The sequence below is a fragment of the Ranitomeya imitator genome, chromosome 6 (genome assembly GCF_032444005.1).
Source record: "Ranitomeya imitator isolate aRanImi1 chromosome 6, aRanImi1.pri, whole genome shotgun sequence".
NCBI lineage: Eukaryota > Metazoa > Chordata > Amphibia > Anura > Dendrobatidae > Ranitomeya > Ranitomeya imitator.
In genome coordinates, this window is record NC_091287.1 from 130,663,979 (window position 1) to 130,687,186 (window position 23,208).

Below are 23,208 nucleotides of genomic sequence, written 5' to 3' on the forward strand. Positions count from 1 at the left end.
ACACAATTTATACAATGCCTTTGGCCTTCGTATCAGGCAAAATGAAGTAGATAATAAAATAGATACACTAAGTGCAATTGTGTGTTCTTGCCTGGAATTTAAATTTATTTCTCCAAGTAATCGAAGCACTTTTGCCAGCATTACGGCTTAAACTTTTTTGAAAAGTCACAACATTTTTGCAAAACTTGTTGTTGTGCAAAAATTTTGTGACTTTTGATGTTTTCACACCAAACTGGGCAGAGCTGGGGTGATAAGGGGGCACAGCAAGTGCATGATGCTACAGCTCATCTAATTCAGAAATCTTACTCGAGCCATGAACTGGAGTAAGATTTCTGGTGTAATACATGCGAGGTGCTCTCAGTTTGTCAGATGCTCGTGATTCATGAAGAGGTGTGTACCTTTTTCATAAATTGGGAGCGTCTGACTCCATTACACCCCCTCATCAAGATCAGCGAGAAAATTACTGGTCTTGATGAATTGAGATCTATATATTGTAAACACTGGGATAACATATTGATTTTTCTCTATGTGTTGATCTGATCTTGACCTTTTTACTGGTTTTTTTTTAGATTTTCTGACATGTACTGAGCCTTTTTATTACTTTCCTGATGAAAAGTATACAATGCATCTACTTTTTATCATTTTCAAACTATTTGGCTGGTAACAGACGGCTGATTTTCCTCCACATTGTCAGCTGTGATTAGCATGTATTTACTCTAATGAAGAGAAATACAAGGAACTTTTTAATTAATGTTGTAGTTGCTTATATAACTGGACTAACATGTAACATGGTTCAGTAAGCTGTTTAAGATATTACTGTCATCTGCATGAAATATTGTTTCTAATTGCTTCCCACTTTTATGCTCTCAGGTTTCTTCTCCAAATCAAACAACTCTTTTCATCCTGTGTATGAGAATTCCTTTCAAGGGTGCATGCAGCTTCTCCACGTAGACAACCAGCTGGTTGACCTTCATGCAGTAGAACAAGGGAAGCAAGGGAGCTTTGCAAACATCAGTATTGACATGTGTGCCATCATAGACAGGTAAGAGAACAACAAATCAGCCTAAACTATATGCATCGATTTGTGCCACAATTTTCAGAAACCCAACTATTTTTTTTTCCATCCAGTTTTCAAATTTTGCGCCCAAAAAGTGGCAGTTCTATCATTTATTTTTTAATTTTTTTGCTTTTAAAATATAGTTTAAATTATTTAATTTTTGTTTAATTGGACTGTCTCAGACACAATAACACCAACTATACTTATTTTATATTTCATTTTATTCAATTTCTTTATTGTTTATGGGGGTTACAAGTGATTCAAATTATTATATTTTTTTCATTTAATTTTTTAGTTTCCCTAGAAGACTTGAACCTCCAACTGTTTGAATACTTATTCTTTATATTGCAATACCACCGTATTTCACTATATAGCTAAATCACTGTTTCACTATAGAGCTAAGCCTGTAGCTGAGCTTCATAGAAGAACCAAGCAGGGTTGCCAACCATCTGAAAATTCCAGGACAGTCCGGAAAAATATGGCACTTTTTTACCCTGTCTGTAAAAAAAATTTAAGTCGTCCGTGATTTTTTTGAAGCTGAAGAAGCTTATGCATATTATTTTGAATGTAATTCTCATCATTTAACAGTTTATGAATGCAGCTGATGTCTTTTTATGTGAATTATGGGCTGTAGGCATGTCTCACTTATAATCATATTCATTTATTGTGCTTTTCCAATGTGTCCATAAAAAATATTGTCTATCCGTGATGTTTTGGTAAGTTGTCCAGAAAAAATAAAAAGTCAACTTGGTGACACTTTGCCCAAGATGATAGTTAAGGGAGCCTTCGGCAGGCCATTGGCTGCCAACATTACCCACAGGTCCATGCAAATGGAAAGTTGGGACTTATGGAAGCTGGTGTGGGACATCAAAATTTCCATTGAAATGCTGCTTTTCAGAGGTTGACTGTGGCCACTGAAGCAAGCTCTGGCTGCTGTAGTTAAAGGCAAATTCTAGCTATGTAACACATCCGGCATCATCTAACAATCAAGCATGCTCAGATTCTGAACCAGCTTCATACATTCTTATCAATCCATGCAGAAAATGGATGACGTGTTGTTAAGGAGAGAATACTGTATGGTGTTTGTATCATGAAAACTGGTTTCTACAGATGAGTCAAAAAAATCACACAACCAATACAAACTTTCTTTGCCAGTATTCGAATGCCAGCAATCTGGGTACCTCTAGGAATTAGTAGGCCCCTGTGGCATCATGAAGTGTGTTCAACTGTAATGTCATGCTGTCGTGGAGGCCTATGAATAGCAAGAAAAGCCCAGGATGATGACATTCAAGTGTTGGAAAGTTCGCACTACCACAAAGAACTGAAGTGGATGCCAAACCAGGGTAGTGCAATTGTTTACAGATATATCTTAAGAATTATGTTCATCCAGCACAGGATGAAAAAGGAATGGTAGATCCAACTACCAACGCACAATTTTATCAAAATCCAGGTCTAGAAACAAAACTTACGAAAACTAGATTTCCTGTTAAATTTCTGATAGAAATCTGGAGGTATACCCTCTATCCAGTATTTTTTCTGCTGAACTGCTGATATTATTCAGTAGGATATTCAAAATATGTTTTAATGTTTCCTGAATATATCCAATTTAGCCTAACGGAGGTCAGTGTCTTGGGGCTACCGCGACAGAGAGGTTCCAGAGAACTGCAGCGCTCTGGGCCTCGTACACGCACGATGAACAGAAGCTCTTCTCCTGAATTCTGACCTGGCTGTCTTGTGCCAGAAGGGCAGGAGTTAAACCTTGTTACTGAAGTTAATGAGAGCTATGTCTCTCAGCTGATTTAGTTTTGGTAATCTCCGCTCCTATATAGACTCAGCTTTGTCTACAACTGTTGTCAGTGATCAGTTCTGCTGCCTGTCTTGGAGTGAGAAGGAGCGTGGTATTAGGAGCTTCGAGGTTTATTTACAGAGATTGGAGTCTGCAGTTTTGGTTGCATGTTATACCTGTTTCCCTTCCTAGTTTTTTCCTTCTCTTCCCTTCTCTGTGTTTCCTCTGTGGTTGTGTGAGCATTTGGTGAGTTTGAGACTTTTAGTTACCTTGTCTGTATACCCTGTTTAATTGCCGTATTTATACACTGGTGCAGTCCACCTCCCCTGGGGGGAAAGGGGGCCACTCATAGGGCCTGCACAGGAGACAGGGATACGCTGGCGGCTCAGGCCTCCTAACCATTATGGGTACCCCTGAGATAAGGGATAGCCAGGGCCCCATTATAGTGGCAGGGACAGGTGCGGGTCCCAGTACGCCGTCCTGGCCCTTTATCGCCGTTAAGGTGTGACAGTCAGAGCCTATTGCGTATTTTGGGCTAAAAGAAGATATGTTCATTACACAATAAATTGTAAGGTAACATGGTTGAATGTTGGCTGCAAGGTACCAAGATAATAGCATTGTTCTGTTCTTAAAAAGGTGCTGAAAATCACATTCGTTGCTTTAGGGATTGTAAGAGGAAGTTGAAAATCTAAAGTTTAGTCACCTAGCCATTTAGAAATACTTGTTCATTAATGATTGTAGAACTTTGCATAGGGAATTAAAATTATTTTATTGTCAGAATGTTATTAAAACACTCTCAAGGTAGTAAAATGAAAATGACTGCGAAGACTGAAATCTAAATTTATGTTACAGCAGAACTTGAGAGCATTAAGCTTTTCTCATTTTAGCACTTCAGCAGAAGTGAGATCACAAGGACATGGTTGTTATTCTCACTGTTGCTGTTTGCTCACCTTCACTAGAATGTTTAACTCATATTTGTGCAAATTTTTCCACACACCTAAAATAGACTTTCAAATGTGCTACCGTATGACTTAACTGATAAATAGCAACAAAAGCTAAATTACTTGTTGTGCTAAGATAGGATTTATATTTAGATACCATTACCAGGGTATGGCTCGTAAATGTAGCCTTGAGTTGAATGACTAATATTTGTGAATATTGTATTGTATAGGCAAATGTATGCAGCACCACAAGTATTGGCAAACACTGCCAAATGTTTTAGTTTCACAGCAAAGCAACTGTAGTTTTATATTTTAAAGGGGTTGCCTCAAGTTCATAAATGGGTAAAATTGAAACGTGCTTGAACAATAAAAGCACCTTTGCAATTCAACAATTGTTAAAAATCCTCTCCTTTCTCAAGTGCGGGGGGGGGATTTTTAAATTTATAGTATAAAGCTTGTTGTCTAGGTTTCTGGCCACCCAGATATTCCAGTATTGCCAGTTACCTACTTTACAGCTTGTTTGTGAGGCTCTGAAGCAGCTGACAGATTGCCAGATATGACCAGCCTTAGTGGTTCTGCCCTTCCCACATACTATACAGGTAACGCGGTCTCTGCTGGCAAGATCGGAAAGATCAGAGTTCAGACCAGTGGCATGACCATGCCACTGGTGTATGCTGCCAATCTTCAGGAGGAAAAAGCAGAATATCCAGAACTAGGAAGGCTTGAGTCTGGAGATTCATCTTCATACAACCCTTTTAAAATAATGTGAGTTTTTACATGGTCAAAACACTGTTTTCCCATATAAATTATGAATTAACAATGCTAATTGAAATATTTTATGTGTCGTTTTTTATTGCAAATTTTTTCTTTAATATCCCCAGTCAGTAAAGACTGGAAATAACCACACAATGTGACTGAAATGGTTTAAATTAGTCAGGGTAGTAAATACATACCGTATATACTCCTGTGTAAGCCGATCCGAGGATAAACCGAGACCCCTAATTTTGCCACAAAAAAATAGGAAAACTTAATGACTCGAGCATAAGCCTGGGGTGGGAAATGCAGCAGCTGCTGGTAAATTTCAAAAATAAAAAATATACCAATAAAAGTAAAATTAATTTAGACATCAGTAGGTTAGGTGTTTTTGAATATCCATATTGAATCAAGAGCCCCATATAATGCTCCATAAAGTTCATGACGGGCCCCATCAGATGCTCCATAATAAAATATGCCCCGTATAATGCTCCATAACGTTTATGATGGGCCCCATAAGATGCTTCATACAAAAATAAGCCCCATATAATGCTGCTCAAAGGATGATTATGGCCTCATAAGATGCTCCATAGAAATATTTGCCCCATATAATTCTGCATAAAGGTTGATTATGGCCCCATAAGATGCTCCACAGAAAATGTGTCCCATATAATGCTTCACAAAGGTTGATTATGGCCCCATAAGATGCTCCATAGCAAAATTAGCCCCATATAATGCTGCATAAAGGTTGATTATGGCCTCATAAGATACGCCATAGAATATTATGCCCCATACAATGCTGCATAAAGGTTGATTATGGCCCCATATGATGCTGCATAGAAAATGTGCGCCATATAATGCTACATAAAGGTTGATTATGGCCCCATAAGATGCTCCATAAAAACATTTGCCCCATATAAAGCAGGATAAAGGTTGAATATGGCCCCATAAGATGCTCCATAGAAACATTTGCCCCATATAATGCTGCATAAAGGTTGATTATGGCCTCATTAGATGCTATATAGAATATTATGCCCCATACAATGCTACACAAAGGTTGATTATGGCCCCATAAGATGCTCCATAGAAAATGTGCCCCATATAATGCTGCACAAAGGTTGATTATGGCCTCATAAGATACTCCATCGAAAATGTGCCCCATATAATGCTGCATAAATGTTGATAATTGCCCCATAAGATGATTCATAGAAAGTGTACCCCTTATAATGCTGCATAAAGGTTGATTATGGCCCCATAAGAAGCTCAATAGAATATTATACCCCATGCAATTCTGCATAAAGGTTGATTATGGCCCCATAAGATGCTCCATAGAAAATGTGCGCCATATAATGCTGCATAAAGGTTGATTATGGCCCCATAAGATGCTTCATAGAAACATTTGCCCCATATAATGCTGCATAAAGGTTGATTATGGCCCCATAAGATGCTCCATAGAAACATTTGCCCTTATAATGCTGCACAAAGGTTGATTATGGCCTCATAAGATACTCCATCAAAAATGTGCCCCATATATTGCTGCATAAATGTTGATAATTGCCCCATAAGATGCTCCAGAGAAAGTGTACCCCATATAATGCTGCATAAAGGTTGATTATGGCCCCATAAGAAGTTCAATAGAATATTATGCCCCATGCAATTCTGCATAAAGGTTGATTATGGCCCCATAAAATGCTCCATAGAAAATGTGCGCCATATAATGCTGCATAAAGGTTGATTATGGCCCCTTTAGAAGCTTCATAGAAACATTTGCCCCATATAATGCTGCATAAAGGTTGATTATGGCCCCATAAGATGCTCCATAGAAAATGTACGACATGTAATGCTGCACAAGGTTAATTATGGCCCCATAAGATGCTTCATAGAAACATTTGCCCATATAATGCTGCACAAAGGTTGATTATGGCCTCATTAGATGCTATATAGAATATTATGCCCCATACAATGCTACACAAAGGTTGATTATGGCCCCATAAGATGCTCCATAGAAAATGTGCCCCATATAATGCTGCACAAAGGTTGATTATGGCCTCATAAGATACTCCATCGAAAATGTGCCCCATATAATGCTGCATAAATGTTGATAATTGCCCCATAAGATGATCCATAGAAAGTGTACCCCTTATAATGCTGCATAAAGGTTGATTATGGCCCCATAAGAAGCTCAATAGAATATTATACCCCATGCAATTCTGCATAAAGGTTGATTATGGCCCCATAAGATGCTCCATAGAAAATATGCGCCATATAATGCTGCATAAAGGTTGATTATGGCCCCATAAGATGCTTCATAGAAACATTTGCCCCATATAATGCTGCATAAAGGTTGATTATGGCCCCATAAGATGCTCCATAGAAACATTTGCCCATATAATGCTGCACAAAGGTTGATTATGGCCTCATTAGATACTCCATCAGAAATGTGCCCCATATATTGCTGCAGAAATGTTAATAATTGCTCCATAAGATGCTCCATAGAAAGTGTACCCCATATAATGCTGCATAAAGGTTGATTATGGCCCCATAAGAAGTTCAATAGAATATTATGCCCCATACAATGCTGCATAAAGGTTGATTATGGCCCCATAAAATGTTCCATAGAAAATGTGCCCCATATAATGTTGCATAAAGGTTGATTATGGCCCCATAGGATGCGCCATCGAAACATTTGCCCCATATAATGCTGCATAAAGGTTGATTATGGCCCCATAAGATGCTCCAAAGAATATAATGCCCCATACAATGCTGCATAAAGGTTGATTATGGTCCCTTAAGATGCTCGATAGAAAATGTGCACAATATAATGCTGCATAAAGGTTGATTAAGGCACCATTAGATGCTCCATAGAAACATTTGTCCCATATACTGCTACATAAAGGTTGATTATGGCCCCATAAGATATTCCATAGAATATTATGCCCATGCAATGCTACATAAAAGTTGATTATGGCCCCAAATTTGAATTTTTATGCAATTAAATTACAGAGATATGCACACAGAATACTTAATAAGTAACATTTCCCACATGTCTACTTTACATCAGCACAATTTTGGAACCAAAATTTTTTTTTGTTAGGGAGTTATAAGGGTTAAAATTTGACCAGCAATTTCTAATTTTTACAACACCATTTTTTTTTAGGGACCACATCTCATTTGAAGTCATTTTGAGGGGTCTATATGATAGAAAATACCCAAGTGTGACACCATTCTAAAAACTGCACCCCTCAAGGTGTTCAAAACCACATTCAAGAAGTTTATTAACCCTTCAGGTGTTTCACAGGAATTTTTGGAATGTTTAAAAAAAAATGAACATTTAACTTTTTTTCACAAAAAATTTATTTCAGCTCCAATTTGTTTTATTTTACCAAGGGTAACAGGAGAAAATGGACCCAAAAAGTTGTTGTACAATTTGTCCTGAGTGCGCCGATACCCCATATGTGGGGATAAACCACTGATTGGGCACATAACAGAGCTCGAAAGCGAAGGAGGGCAATTTGACTTTTCAATGCAAAATTGACAGGAATTGAGATGGGACGCCATGTTGCGTTTGGAGAGCCACTGATGTGCCTAAACATTGAAACCCCCCACAAGTGACACCATTTTGGAAAGTAGACCCCCTAAGGAACTTATCTAGAGGTGTGGTGAGCACTTTGACCCACTAAGTGCTTCACAGAAGTTTTTAATGCAGAATTGTAAAAATAAAAAATCATATTTTTTCACAAAAATTATCTTTTTGCCCCCAATTTTTTATTTTCCCAAGGGTAAGAGAAAAAATTGGACTATAAACGTTGTTGTACAATTTGTCCTGAGTACGCTGATACCCCATATGTGGCAGTAAACCACTGTTTGGGCGCATGAGAGAGCTCGGAAGTGAAGGAGCGCCGTTTGACTTTTCAACGCAAAATTGACAGGAATTTGAATGGGACGCCATGTTGTGTTTGGAGAGCCACTGATGTGCCTAAACATTGAAACCCCCCACAAGTGACACCATTTTGGAAAGTAGACCCCCTAAGGAACTTATCTGGATGTGTGTTGAGCACTTTGACTCACCAAGGGCTTCACAGAAGTTTATAATGCAGAGCCATAAAAATAAAACAACATTTTTTTCCCACAAAAATTATTTTTTAGCCCCCAGTTTTGTATTTTCCCGAGGGTAACAGGAAAAATTGGATCCCAAAAGTTGTTGTACAATTTGTCCTGAGTACGCTGATACCCGATATGTGGGGGGAACCACTGTTTGAGCGCATGGCAGAGCTCGGAAGAGAAGGAGCATCATTTGGAATGCAGACTTAGATGGATTGGTCTACAGGCGTCACATTGCGTTTGCAGAGCCCCTAATGTACCTAAACAGTAGAAACCCTCCACAAGTGACCCTATATTGGAAACTAGACCCCTCAAGGAACTTATCTAGATGTGTTGTGAGAACTTTGAACCCCCAAGTGTTTCACTACAGTTTATAACGCAGAGCCGTGAAAATAAAAATAAAAAAAAATCCCCCCAAAATTATTTTTTTAGCCCGCAGTTTTGTATTTTTCCAAGGGTAACAGGAGAAATTGGACCCTAAATGTTGTTGTCCAATTTGTCCTAAGTACGCTGATACCCCATATGTTGGGGTAAACCCCTGTTTGGGCAAATGGGAGAGCTCTGAAAGAAAGGAGCACTGTTTTACATTTTCAACGTAGAATTGGCTGGAATTGAGATCGGATGCCATGACGCATTTGGAGAGGCTCTGATGTGCCTAAACAGTGGAAACCCCCCAATTATAACTGAAACCCTAATGCAAACACACCCCTAACCCTAATCCCAACGGTAACCCTAACCACACCTCTAACCCAGACACACCCCTAACCCTAATCCCAACCCTATTTCATCCCAACCGTAAATGTAATCCAAACCCTAACCCTTACTTTAGCCCCAACCCTAATTGTAGCCTTAACCCTAGCCCTAACCCTAGCCCTAACCCTAACCCTAACCCTAGCCCTAACCCTAACCCTAGCCCTAGCCCTAACCCTAACCCTAGCCCTAACCCTAACCCTAGCCCTAACCCTAGCCCTAACCCTAATGGGAAAATGGAAATAAATACATTTTTTCAATTTTTTTTATTTTTCCCTAACTAAGGGGGTGATGAAAGGGCGTTTGATTTACTGTTATAGCGGGTTATTGAGCAGATTTTTTTGATTGGCAGCCGTCACACACTGAAAGACGCTTTTTATTGCAAAAATATTTTTTGCGTTACCACATTTTGAGAGCTATAATTTTTCCATATTTGAGTCCACAGAGTCATGTGAGGTCTTGTTTTTTGCGGGACGAGTTAACGTTTTTATTAGTAACATTTTCGGGCACGTGACATTTTTTGATTGCTTTTTATTCTGATTTTTGTGAGGCAGAATGACCAAAAACCAGCTATTCATGAAATTCTTTTGGGGGAGGCGTTTATACCGTTCTGCGTTTGGTAAAATTGATAAAGCAGTTTTATTCTTCGGGTAAGTACGATTACAGCGATACCTCATTTACAGTATTTTTTTTATGTTATGGCGCTTTTATACGATAAAACCTATTTTATAGAAAAAAATAATTATTTTTGCATCGCTTTATTCTGAGGACTATAACTTTTTTACTTTTTCGCTGATGATGCTGTATGGCAGCTCGTTTTTTGCGAGATAAGATGACGTTTTCAGCGGTACCATGGTTATTTATATCTGTCTTTTTGATCATGTGTTATTCCACTTTTTGTTCGACGGTATGATAATAAAGCGTTTTTTTTTGTCTCGTTTTTTTTTTTCTTACGATGTTTACTGAAGGGGTTAACTAGTGGGCCAGTTTTATAGGTTGGGTCGTTACGGACACGGCAATACTAAATATTTATACTTTTATTGTTTGTTTGTTTTTTATTTAGATAAAGAAATGTATTTATGGGAATAATATATATATATATTTTTCATTAGTTAGGATTTTTTTTTTTTTTACACATGTGGAAATTTTTTTTTTTACTTTTTTACTTTGTCCCAGTAGGGGACATCACAGATCACTGATCTGATAGTTTGCACAGCACTCTGTCAGATCAGTGATCTGACTTAGAGCACTGCAGGCTTACCAAGCGCCTGCTCTAAGCAGGCACTTGGTAAGCCACCTCCCTCCCTGCAGGACCCGGATGCCGTGGCCATTTTGGATCTGGGCCTGCTACAGGGAGGGAGGTAAGGAGACCCTCGCAGCAACGCGATCACATCGTGTTGCTGCGGGGGTCTCAGAGAAGCCCGCAGGGAGCCCCCTCCCTGCGCGACGCTTCCCTATACTGCTGGCACACCGCGATCATGTTTGATAGCGGTGTGCCGGGGGTGGTCCGTGACCGCTCCTGGCACATAGCGCCGGATGTCAGCTGCGATAGGCAGCTGACACCCGGCCGCGATCGGCCGGCTACTATCCCGTCGAGGGTCAGATAGGCCCAGGGCACCTCGACAGGATAGTATGTCTAAGGTCAAAGAGGGGTTAAGGCCCCATAAGATGCTCCATAGAAAATATGCGACATGTAATGCTGCACAAGGTTAATTATGCCCCATAAGATGCTCCATAGAATATTATGCCAATACAATGCTGCATAATGGTTGATTATGGCCCCATAAGATGCTTCATAGAAAATGTGCTCCATATAATGCTGCATAAAGGTTGACTAAGGCCCTATTAGATGCTCCATAGAAACATTTGCCCCATATACTGCTGCATAAAGGTTGATTATGACCCCATAAGATGCTCAATAAAAACATTTGCCCCATATAATGCTGCATAAAGGTTGATTATGGCCCCATAGGATACGCCATAGAAACATTTGCCCAATATAATGCTGCATAAAGGTTGATTATGGCCCCATAAGATGCTCCAAAGAATATAATGCCCCATACAATGCTGCATAAAGGTTGATTATGGCCACTTAAGATACTCCATAGAAAATGTGCCCCATATAATGCTGCATAAAGGTTGATTATGACGTCATTAGATGCTCCATAGAATATTATGCCCCATACAATTCCTCAAAAAGGTTGTTTATGGCCACAAAAGATGCTCCATAGAAAATGTGCCCCATGTAATGCTGCGTAAAGGTTGATTATGGCCCTATAAGATCCTCCATAGAAACATTTGCCACATACAATGCTGCATAAAGGTTGATTATGACCCCATAAGATGCTCAATAAAAACATTTGCCCCATATAATGCTGCACAAAGGTTGATTAAGGCCCCATTAGATGCTCCATAGAAACATTTGCCCCATATACTGCTGCATAAAGGTTGATTATGGCCCCATAAGATATTCCATAGAATATTATGCCCCATACAATGCTGCATAAAGGTTGATTATGGCCCCGTAAGATGCTCCATAGAAAATGTGTGACATGTAATGCTGCACAAGGTTAATTATGGCCCCATAAGATGCTCCATAGAAAATGTGCCCCATATAATGCTGCATAAAGGTTGACTAAGGCCCCATTAGATGTTCCATAGAAACATTTGCCCCATATACTGCTGCATAAAGGATGATTTTGGCCCCATAACATGCTCCATAGAAAATGTGCCCCATATAATGCTGCATAAAGGTTGATTATGGCCCCATAAGATGCTCCATAGAAACATTTGCCCCATATAATGCTGCATAAAGGTTGATTATGGCCTCATTAGATGTTCCATAGAATATCATGCCCCCTACAATGCTGCACAAAGGTTGATTATGGCTCCATAAGATGCTCCGTAGAAAATGTGCCCCATATAATGCTGCATAAAGGTTGATTATGGCGTCATTAGATGCTCCATAGAATATTATGCCCCATACAATTCTTCATAAAGGTTGTTTATGGCCCCAAAAGATGCTCCATAGAAAATGTGCCCCATATAATGCTGCATAAAGGTTGATTATGGCCCCATAAGATGCTCCATAGAATCATTTGCCCCATAAAATGCTGCATAAAGGTTGATTATGGCCCCATAAGATGCTCCATAGAATCATTTGCCTCATATAATGCTGCATAAAGGTTGATTTGATTATGGCCCCATAAGATGCTCCATACAAACATTTTCCCCATACAATTCTGCATAAAGGTTGATTATGGCCCCATAAGATGCTCCATAGAATCATTTGCCCCATATAATGCTGCATAAAGGTTGATTTGATTATGGCCCCATAAGATGCTCCATACAAACATTTGCCCCATACAATTCTGCATAAAGGTTGATTATGGCGCCATAAGATGCTCCAAAGAAACATGTTCTGTCCTCACTAGCTGAGGCAGGCTCATACGTAGCTATACAGTCAGCTAAACCGCTATACCGGGGTCCAATAAGGAGACTGTGGTTGAGTCTGTGCTTTATTAAACGTAGTGGTATATTGATGCGGTGAAACTGTGAACAATGATATACATAGAATCAGTGCATGGTATAGAACAGATACATACTACACATGAGGTACATTATGCATAACATTTAGGAAGCTAGTAACTGAACTGGGAGTACAACTGGTTAAACTAGGCTAAAATAGAGCAGAAATATCTACAGAAAGCATAAAGACATACCGGCAATGCAATCGCAAGGGGGATGAAGTGAAGCGTCTTTCCTTGAAGGCAAACCGAAGAAAGTGTAAGGAAAAATGGAGGGAAATGGAGGCTGAGCTACCATAATGCATTGCAAAGGAGGAGGAGAATCAAACATGGAAAATACCAGAAACAGAAAATAGGACTGCCAACATAACTCTGACCGCTAGAGGGAGCCAAAGCATCACAGATAAATAAAGATATGAACAAATTGTATGACGGAGACAGAACACTCCCCGTCTGACATCAACGGATGTCACTACTCTTTTCCTCTGAAGGCAACAATAGGACCAGTTCAGATACCGGTCTGGAAAATGTCTTAGGTTCATTCCCTTTGGTCATCCTTAGCTCAACTTTGCGGACGTTGCCGTCTTTGCTCGGGAACATTGCGGTAACTAGACCAAGTGGCCACTGGTTCCGATGAATCTGACAGTCTTTCACAAGAACAAGGTCACCTATGTTCAGATTAGGTTTAGTAGATTGGCACTTCGTATGTGGCTGCAGGGTAGACAAATATTGTTTGCGCCACCTGTCCCAGAAAGTATTTGCAAGACTTTGTACCTGTCTCCATTGGCGCTTGTCCAGATTGTGGTAATGTTGTACGATTAGGTAGGCAACATGACATTTTCCGGGAAGTATAAGAGGGAATTTCTCCACAAACTCCATCTCAGCTTCTTTGAGTCGGCCTCCTACTCTCAGTAGGCTGCTGTTGTCGATGAATGGGTCGAGTTTTCTCAATACACTGCTCACTGGTACTGGAGCTTTACTAATAAGTAGTGTTGAGCGATACCGTCCGATACTTGAAAGTATCGGTATCGGATAGTATCGGCCGATACCCGAAAAATATCGGATATCGCCGATACCGATATCCGATACCAATACAAGTCAATGGGACATCAAGTATCGGAAGGTATTCTCATGGTTCCCAGGGTCTGAAGGAGAGGAAACTCTCCTTCAGGCCCTGGGATCCATAGGGATGTGTAAAATAAAGAATTAAAATAAAAAATATTGATATATTTACCTCTCCGGCGGCCCCTGAACTCAGCGCGGGTAACCGGCAGGCTTCTTTGTTCAAAATCAGCGCTTTTAGGACCTGAGAATCACGTCCCGGCTTCTGATTGGTCGCGGGCCGCCCATGTGACCGCCACGCGACCAATCACAAGCCGCGACATCACCGCAAGCTATTAGCGCGCTCATTTTTGAAAAATGAGCGCGTTAATGACTTTCAAAGACGTAGCGGCTTGTGATTGGTCGCGTGGCCGCGACCAATCACAAGCCGCGACGTCACCGCAAGCTATTAACGCGCTCATTTTTAAAAATGAGCGCGTTAATGGCTTTCAAAGACGTAGCGGCTTGTGATTGGTCGCGTGGCCGCGACCAATCACAAGCCGCGACGTCACCGCAAGCTATTAACGCGCTCATTTTTAAAAATGAGCGCGTTAATGGCTTTCAAAGACGTAGCGGCTTGTGATTGGTCGCGTGGCCGCGACCAATCACAAGCCGCGACGTCACCGCAAGCTATTAACGCGCTCATTTTTAAAAATGAGCGCGTTAATGACTTTCAAAGACGTAGCGGCTTGTGATTGGTTGCGGCCACGCGACCAATCACAAGCCGCTACGTCTTTGAAAGCCATTAACGCGCTCATTTTTAAAAATGAGCGCGTTAATAGCTTGCGGTGACGTCGCGGCTTGTAATTGGTCGCGTGGCCGCGACCAATCACAAGCCGCTACGTCTTTTAAAGTCATTAACGCGCTCATTTTTCAAAAATGAGCGCGCTAATAGCTTGCGGTGACTTCGCGGCTTGTGATTGGTCGCATGGCGGTCACATGGGCGGCCCGCGACCAATCAGAAGCCGGGACGTGATTCTCAGGTCCTAAAAGCGCTGATTTTGAACAACGAAGCCTGCCGGTTACCCGCGCTGAGTCCAGGGGCCGCCGGAGAGGTAAATATATCAATATTTTTTATTTTAATTCTTTATTTTACACATCTCTATGTATCCGATACCGATACCCGATACTACAAAAGTATCGGATCTCGGTATCGGAATTCCGATACCGCAAGTATCGGCCGATACCCGATACTTGCGGTATCGGAATGCTCAACACTATTAATAAGACATTGGATTTCTGCAAAGTAGGTTTCTCTTTGAACAGTGAGGATGATATGATTTCTAGAGAACTCTAAGTCGGAGGTAACGTAGGTATTTTTAGAAAGATGCCAACCTTTACATTTTTCTGTGCCACAAGTTCTGGTAGCCATGAATGAGCGAGCTAACCAGCTTCCAACTTGAGAATCTGTCGAACCTGCAAGATCCAAGCTGGATAACAGAGGTCATTGTATGTAGTGTAGACACCTGAGGGCGGATTTCAGCATCTGAGTCCTCTCCTACTAGTTCAAAGGTGTCTGGAAAACATTCCTCAATGTACAATAGTTTTGGTCCAGAGAGCCACGTTGTGCTTCCTAGTCGACTTGCGTCAACTGCTCTAGTTGCATGATCCGCGGGATTCTGGTCTGTGGGTATGTAATGCCACTGCTGTGGGTGAACTGATCTCCTGATTCGTAGCACTCTGTTATTGACATAAACGTAGAATCGCCTGGTTTCGTTGTGGATATATCCCAGGACTACTTTGCTGTCTGAGTAGAACTTGGCCTGTGTCAGGTCGATATCCATTTCGGATGCGATGAACTCCGCTAACTCAACGGCTAAGACTGCGGCACAAAGCTCTAACCTGGGTATAGTGTGCTCTGGTTGTGGTGCGAGTTTGGCCTTTCCCATGACGAAACCAATGTGGCACTGACATTTGGAGTCTACAGTTTTGAGGTAGGCAACAGCGGCAATTGCTTTGACAGAAGCATCTGCAAATACGTACAGTCTTTGTCTCTGTTTCTCAGTAGATGGCACAGGGGTGTATGGTCTTGGCATATGCAAGTTGGAGAGTGCCGCTAATGAGTTCTTCCACTCTTCCCACTGGATCCTCTTATCAGGTGGCAGAGGTGCATCCCAGTCAGATGTTTCCCTAGTTAAGTCTCTTAGTAGGGCCTTGCCTTGTACAGTAACAGGAGCTGTGAAACCCAAGGGGTCGTACAGACTGTTGATGGTAGACAGGACGCCTCTACGTGTGAAAGGCCTTTCTTCCTGGCTGACCTGAAAGGTGAAAGTGTCTGATTGTAGATTCCAGAGAAGCCCGAGGCTGCGTTGCATTGGTGCGGGGCCTGACCCCAGGTCCAGGTCTCTGAGACCATTACATAGGTCCTGAGAAGGGAACGCTTCCATGAGTTCTTGGCTGTTAGAGGCTATTTTATGAAGCCTAAGGTTCGAGCAGACAAGCATGTCCTGAGCTCTCCTAAGAAGACTGATGGCAGTCTCATTTGAAGGCATGGCTTTTAGTCAGTCGTCGACATAAAAGTCCTTTTCTATGAATTGTCTGACATCTGCTCCGTATTCTGCTTCTCCTTCCTGAGCCGACCTTTTGAGTCCGTAAATGGCGACTGCAGGTGAAGGACTGTTGCCAAAGATGTGCACTCTCATGCGATTTTCTGTGACTTCTTTAGTAGGATCATTGTCTCTGTACCAGAAGAATCTTAGGAAGTTCCTGTCTCTCTCTCTCACAAGGAAACAATGGAACATTTGCTGGATGTCAGCGATGAAGGCAATGGAATCCTTACGGAAGCGCATAAGTACACCCAGTAGTTTGTTATTGAGGTCTGGTCCTGTCAGCAGAACGTCATTCAGGGAGACATCATTAAATTTAGCACTGGAATCAAACACAACTCTGATCTGGCCTGGTTTCTTAGGGTGGTGTACTCCGAACATGGGTAGGAACCAGCATTCTTCAGAGTCTTTGAGAGTGGGAGCTAGTTCTGCATGACGGTTTTCAAAAATCTTTGACATGAAGGAGAAAAAGTGATCTTTCATCTCTGGTTTCTTTTGCAGATTACGAATGAGAGAGGAGAAACGTTGTAATGCCTGATTTCTGTTGTTCGGTAGACATGGTCTGTGGGTTTTGAAGGGAAGAGGTGCGACCCAGCTGTTGGTCTCATCTTTAACGAGTCCCTTGTCCATTACCTCTAAGAACAACTTGTCCTCTACCGACATTGCCACTTGGTTGTCCTGCTTAGTTCTCTGGAAGACTGTGCACCCTAACTGATCCTCATAGCTTCCCGACACTATACTGCTGTCGTGAGTAAAGTCTATTAAATGGTTGGGCAGTTGGATGCTGTGTGGCAGTTCCCTGACATGGAACTCATTGTTACAAGGTTGAAACAGAGATGGACGTCCTTTCTCCAATGTATTTGTCAGCATGCTTGTCACAGAAGATGGGGCGTGCATGCGTCCCAAGCATACGTTGCCAATTATGACCCATCCTAGGTCTAGCCTTTGGGCATAGGGAGCATTGTGGAGTCCATTGATATGACGTCTCACTTTATGAACCTGCAGGATATCTCTCCCCAACTGCAGATTTATCTGGGCCTGATGGTCGAGTTCTGGTATAAGGTGTGCTATTCGTTTTAAGTGAGCGTGATGGATTGCTACATCTGGTGTAGGGATTTCAGATCTATTGTCTGGGATCTGGTTACATTCGATGATCGTAGGTAGTGGTAGGCAGAATTGTCCGTCTAAAGACTCGATCTGGTAGTCAGTAGCTTTCCTGCCTGCTGTTGTCACAGTACCTGCACACGTCTTTAAGGAGTAGGGAGTGCTTGGCCCTTTGATGTTGAATAGGTCAAAGAACGTTGATCTAGCCAAGGATCGATAACTTTGATCATCCAAGATAGCATACAGTCTTACAGCTTGTTCTCTATGGCCCTTCGGGTATACTTTGACGAGGCATATTTTTGAACAGGACCTACTGTCTATTGTCCCTTTGCAGACCTCGGTGCATTGTGAAGTGATCTCTGGCGTAGCTGTATCAGTGTTCCTTTCCTCCGCGCCATGCTCACTGTCAGCAGGCGTGTTTTGTGTACTCCATGGAGCTGGGCCAGGGTGTAGAGCGGTGTTATGGTCTGTGGTGCCACATTCTGTGCATTTTACACTGACCCTGCAATCCTTGGCGAGATGAGCTGTGGACGAGCAGCACTTGTAGCAGATACCGTTTTCTTTCAGGAAGCTTCTGCGATCTGGCATAGATTTTCCTCTGAAGGCTTTGCATTTCAGGAGAGTATGAGGCTTCTGATGAAGTGGGCACTGCTTGTCAGGGTCCTGCACCTTTGTATCTGATTGGGAGCAGCCAGCAGACCTGTAATTAGAACCTGAAGAAGAAACATAAGTCTTGTGTACTGCCACAGATGTTCTGCGTGGATTTGCAGGTGGTGACGGTGTGGCATATGGTATTGCAAAGTCAAAGCTGGGATCGTTTCTAATTCTCGCTTGTTGGTGTATGAAGTCTACAAAAACGGAGAAGGGAGGGAATGGAACGCTGTGTTTGTATTTGTACGTGGAACCATGTGTGAGCCACCTCTCCTGTAGATTGTAGGGCAACTTCTGGACTATAGGGTTAACACCTCTGGCTGTGTCGAGAAATGCAAGTCCCTGTAGGTCGTCCTCGTATTTGGCAACTTGGACTTCCTTTAGCAGGTCGCTCAGCTCTCTAAGTTTCTGGAGACCTTTGTTAGATATTTTAGGAAAGTCATCGATTCTTTTGAACAAGGCTCTTTCTATTACTTCTGCTGAGCCGTAACACTCATCCAGCCTTTTCCAGATCTCTTTGAGGCCAGTCTCAGGGCGGTTTATATTAATGTCTCTGATCCTTACTGCGTGTTTGACTGACTCTTCTCCCAGGTATTTGACTAACAGGTCTATCTCTTCCCTGTGTTGTAGCCCCAAGTCTCTAATGGCATTTTGGAAGGAAGCTTTCCAAGCTCTGTAACCTTCAACTCGGTCAGTGAATTTCATGAGTCCCTTGGCAACCAGTTCACGTCGTGTGAAGAACTTGGCAAATTCTGTCGTGAACCGGTTGTCAGCAGAGTATACTGGTGATGGGTCGCCCTGATAGTGATGTGAGGTGCGTTCGTACCTGTAAGTGTCCTCATGGTGGCGCCAGCCGGTGTCGTATTGCTTCGGCCTGATGTACGGTGCGTCAGCAGGGTGATCCACGTTGGTTACCTGATGAGGGGCAAGGTAGTCATTAGCAGAGTTGTTTTGCCTCACATTTTCGAGTTTGTTTCTGTCCTGAGCCTCGTGACGACTCTCGCTCACTTCGCTGGAGGTGTCGTATTCTGGTTTTGGTACTGGTTCAGGGTTATAGTTTGGATCAGGAAGGTCATTAACATACTGAGATGTGCGTTGTGGTGAGTCTTGCAGTGGAAACTCCAGACTCGACGTACTGCTTTGGCTATGCAGCTTGGGATTTTGTGCGGCTTCTAGCGATTCTGCTTCGGCGAGGGCTGCGGCAGCTTCCCTTTTTGCTGCTAGGCTTTCTAAGGCGGCATCCACACGTGCCTTCTCTAACTGCGACCTTCTCTCTTGATCGGCTCTCTCATCATCTATGCGTGCTTTTTCTAACTGCAACCTTCTCTCTTGATCGGCTCTCTCATCATCTATGCGTGCTTTTTCTAACTGCAACCTTCTCTCTTGATTGGCTCTCTCTAAGCGCGACCTTCTCTCTTCGTCATCTAGGCGTGCTTTTTCTAATTTAAGTTGCATCTCTTGGTCAGCAAAGCTCGCTCGTATTTTGGCGGCTTCAGCATTTGCGCGGGCAATGGCGACAGCGCTGCTGATGGATGTTGTCTTTGAGGAGACGGAAGTAACAGATCTTGTCCTATGTGATTTGTGAGACATGGTGTCTTGGGAAAGTGCTTGGCTGTGCAGAGATTGCTGTAGCTGTATATAGTCTCTGAGAAGCCGGTGACTTGAATCCCACTAGTTTGATTGCTGCCGTTTCACTGTTCTGTCCTCACTAGCTGAGGCAGGCTCATACGTAGCTATACAGTCAGCTAAACCGCTATACCGGGGTCCAATAAGGAGACTGTGGTTGAGTCTGTGCTTTATTAAACGTAGTGGTATATTGATGCGGTGAAACTGTGAACAATGATATACATAGAATCAGTGCATGGTATAGAACAGATACATACTACACATGAGGTACATTATGCATAACATTTAGGAAGCTAGTAACTGAACTGGGAGTACAACTGGTTAAACTAGGCTAAAATAGAGCAGAAATATCTACAGAAAGCATAAAGACATACCGGCAATGCAATCGCAAGGGGGATGAAGTGAAGCGTCTTTCCTTGAAGGCAAACCGAAGAAAGTGAAAGGAAAAATGGAGGGAAATGGAGGCTGAGCTACCATAATGCATTGCAAAGGAGGAGGAGAATCAAACATGGAAAATACCAGAAACAGAAAATAGGACTGCCAACATAACTCTGACCGCTAGAGGGAGCCAAAGCATCACAGATAAATAAAGATATGAACAAATTGTATGACGGAGACAGAACAAAACTTTTGCCCATATATTGCTGCATAGAGGTTGATTATGGCCTCAGTAGATGTTCCATAGAATATTATGCCCCATACTATGCTGCACAAAGGTTGATTATGGCCCCATAAGATGCTATATAGAAAATGTGCCCCATATAATGCTGCCCAAAGGTTGATTACGGCCTAATAAGATGCTCCATAGAAAATGTGCACCATATAATGCTACATAAAATTTGATTATGGCCCCATAAGATGCTCCATAAAAAGTGTGCCCCATATAATGCTGCATAGAGGTTGATTATGGCCCCATAAGATGCTCCATAGAATATTATGCCCCATACAATTCTGCATGATGGTTGTTTATGGCCCCATAAGATGCTCCATACAAAATGTGCCCCATACAATGCTGCATAAAAGTTGATTATGGCCCTATAAGATGATCCAAAGAAAATGTGTCCCATATAATGCTGCATAAAGGTTGATTATGGTCCCATAAGATGCTCCACAGAAACATTTGCCCATATAATGCTGCACAAAGGTTGATTATGGCCCCATAAGACACTCCATAGAAACATTTGCCCCATATAATGCTGCATAAAGGTTGATTATGCCCCAATAAGATGCTCCATAGAATATTGTGCCTCATACAATGCTGCATAAAGGTTGATTATTGCCCCATACATGCCCCATAGAAACATTTGCCCGATATAATGCTGCATAACGAATGATTATGGCCCCATAAGATGCTCCATAGAAGCATTTGCCCCATATAATGTTGCATAAAGGTTGATTATGGCCCCATAAGATGCTCCATAGAAATATTTGCCCCATATAATTCTGCATAAAGGTTGATTATGGCCCTATAAGATGCTCCATAGAAACACTTGCCCCATATATTGCTGCACAAAGGTAGATTATGGACTCACTAGATGCTCCATAGGATATTATGCCCCATATAATGCTGCACAAAGGTTGATTATGGCCCCATAAGATGCTCCATAGAAAATGTACCCCCATATACTGTAATGCTGCATAAAGTTTGATTATGGCCCCATAAGATGCTGCATAGAAAGTGTGCCCCATACAATGCTGCATAAAGGTTGATTATGTCCCCATAAGACGCTCCATAGAAAATGTGCCCCAAATAATGCGACAATTAGGTTGATTGTGACCCCATAAGATGCTCCATAGAAACATTTGCTCCATAGAAACATTTGCCCCATATAATGCTGCATAAAGGTTGATTATGGCCCCATAGGATGCTCCATAGAAACATTTGCCCTATACAATTCTGCATAAAAGTTGATTATGGCCCTATAAGATGCTCCATAGAAACATTTGCCCCATATATTGCTGCATAAAGGTTGATTATGGCCTCCCTAGATGCTCCATAGATAATGTGCCCCATATAATGCTGCACAAAGGTTGATTATGGCCTCATAAGATGCTTCATAGAAAATGTGCCCCATACAATGCTGCATAAAGTTTGATTATGGCCCCATAAGATGCTCCATAGAAAGTGTGCCCCATATAATGCTGCATAAAGGTTGATTATGGCCCCATAAGATGCTCCATAGAAACATTTGCCCCATACAATTCTGCATAAAGGTTGATTATGGCCCTATAAGATGCTCCATAGAATATTGTGCCCCATACAATGCTGCATAAAGGTTGATTATTGCCCCATACATGCTCCATAGAAAGTGTGCCCCATATAATGCTGAATAAAGGTTGATTATGGCCCCATTAAATGTTCCATAGATTATTATGCCCCATACAATTCTGCATAAAGTTTGATTATGTCCCCATAAGATGTTCCATAGAAAGTGTGCCCAATATAATGCTGCATAATGGTTGATTATGGCCCTTGAAGATGCTCCATAAAAACATTTGCCCCATATAATGCTGCTTAAAGATTGATTATGGCCCCATAAGATGCTCCATAGGAACATTTGTCCCATATAATGCTGCATAAAGGTTGATTATGGCCTCATAAGATGCTCTATAGAATATTATGCCCCATACAATGCTGCATAAAGGTTGATTATGGCCCCATTAGATGCTCCATAGAATATTATGCCCAATACAATGCTGCATAAAGGTTGAATATGGCCTGATAAGATGCTCCATAGAAACATTTGCCCCATAAAATGCTGCATAAAAGTTTATTATGGCCCCGTAAGATGCTCCATAGAAACATTTGCCCCATACCATGCTGCATAAAGGTTGATTATGGCCCTGTAAGATGCTCCATAGAAACCTTTGCCCCATATGCTTCTGCTGCGATTTAAAAAAATGACATACTCACCTCTTGCCCTGAGCAAGCAGGGACACTTACAATATTTACCTGTCCTCATTCCACCGCCGTGTTTCGCTCTGTCTTCTGGCTCTCTGCAGTGACTGTTCAGGCAGAGGGTGGCACGCACACTAAACACGTCATCGCGCCCTCTGACCTGAACGTCACAGCCAGAAGACACGGAAGACGGAGCCACGCGCGGTGGTGGAACAGTGACAGGTGAATATCGCAATGCTCACACTCCACTGTTATACTCACCCACCCGGGGCACTCCGTAGCAGCCTTGCCAATGCGATAGTCTCTGACACCAGCAGCTTGTTCCTGTGTTCAGTGGTCACTGGTACTGCTCATTAAAGTCATGAC

The 23,208-nt window shown here is 42.0% G+C and overlaps 1 protein-coding gene across 1 annotated transcript in view; it reads left to right on the top strand.

Annotated features, from left to right (window-relative positions):
• The first annotated feature begins 874 nt into the window (after window positions 1–874).
• Window positions 875–23,208, top strand: part of LOC138642148 (contactin-associated protein-like 2) — a 313,870-nt gene continuing 291,536 nt past the window's right edge. The window contains exon 1 of the mRNA XM_069730103.1: window positions 875–1,042. Coding sequence (XP_069586204.1) covers window positions 933–1,042 — 110 coding nt within the window. The 5' untranslated portion in view covers window positions 875–932. The remainder of the gene's footprint in view (window positions 1,043–23,208) is intronic.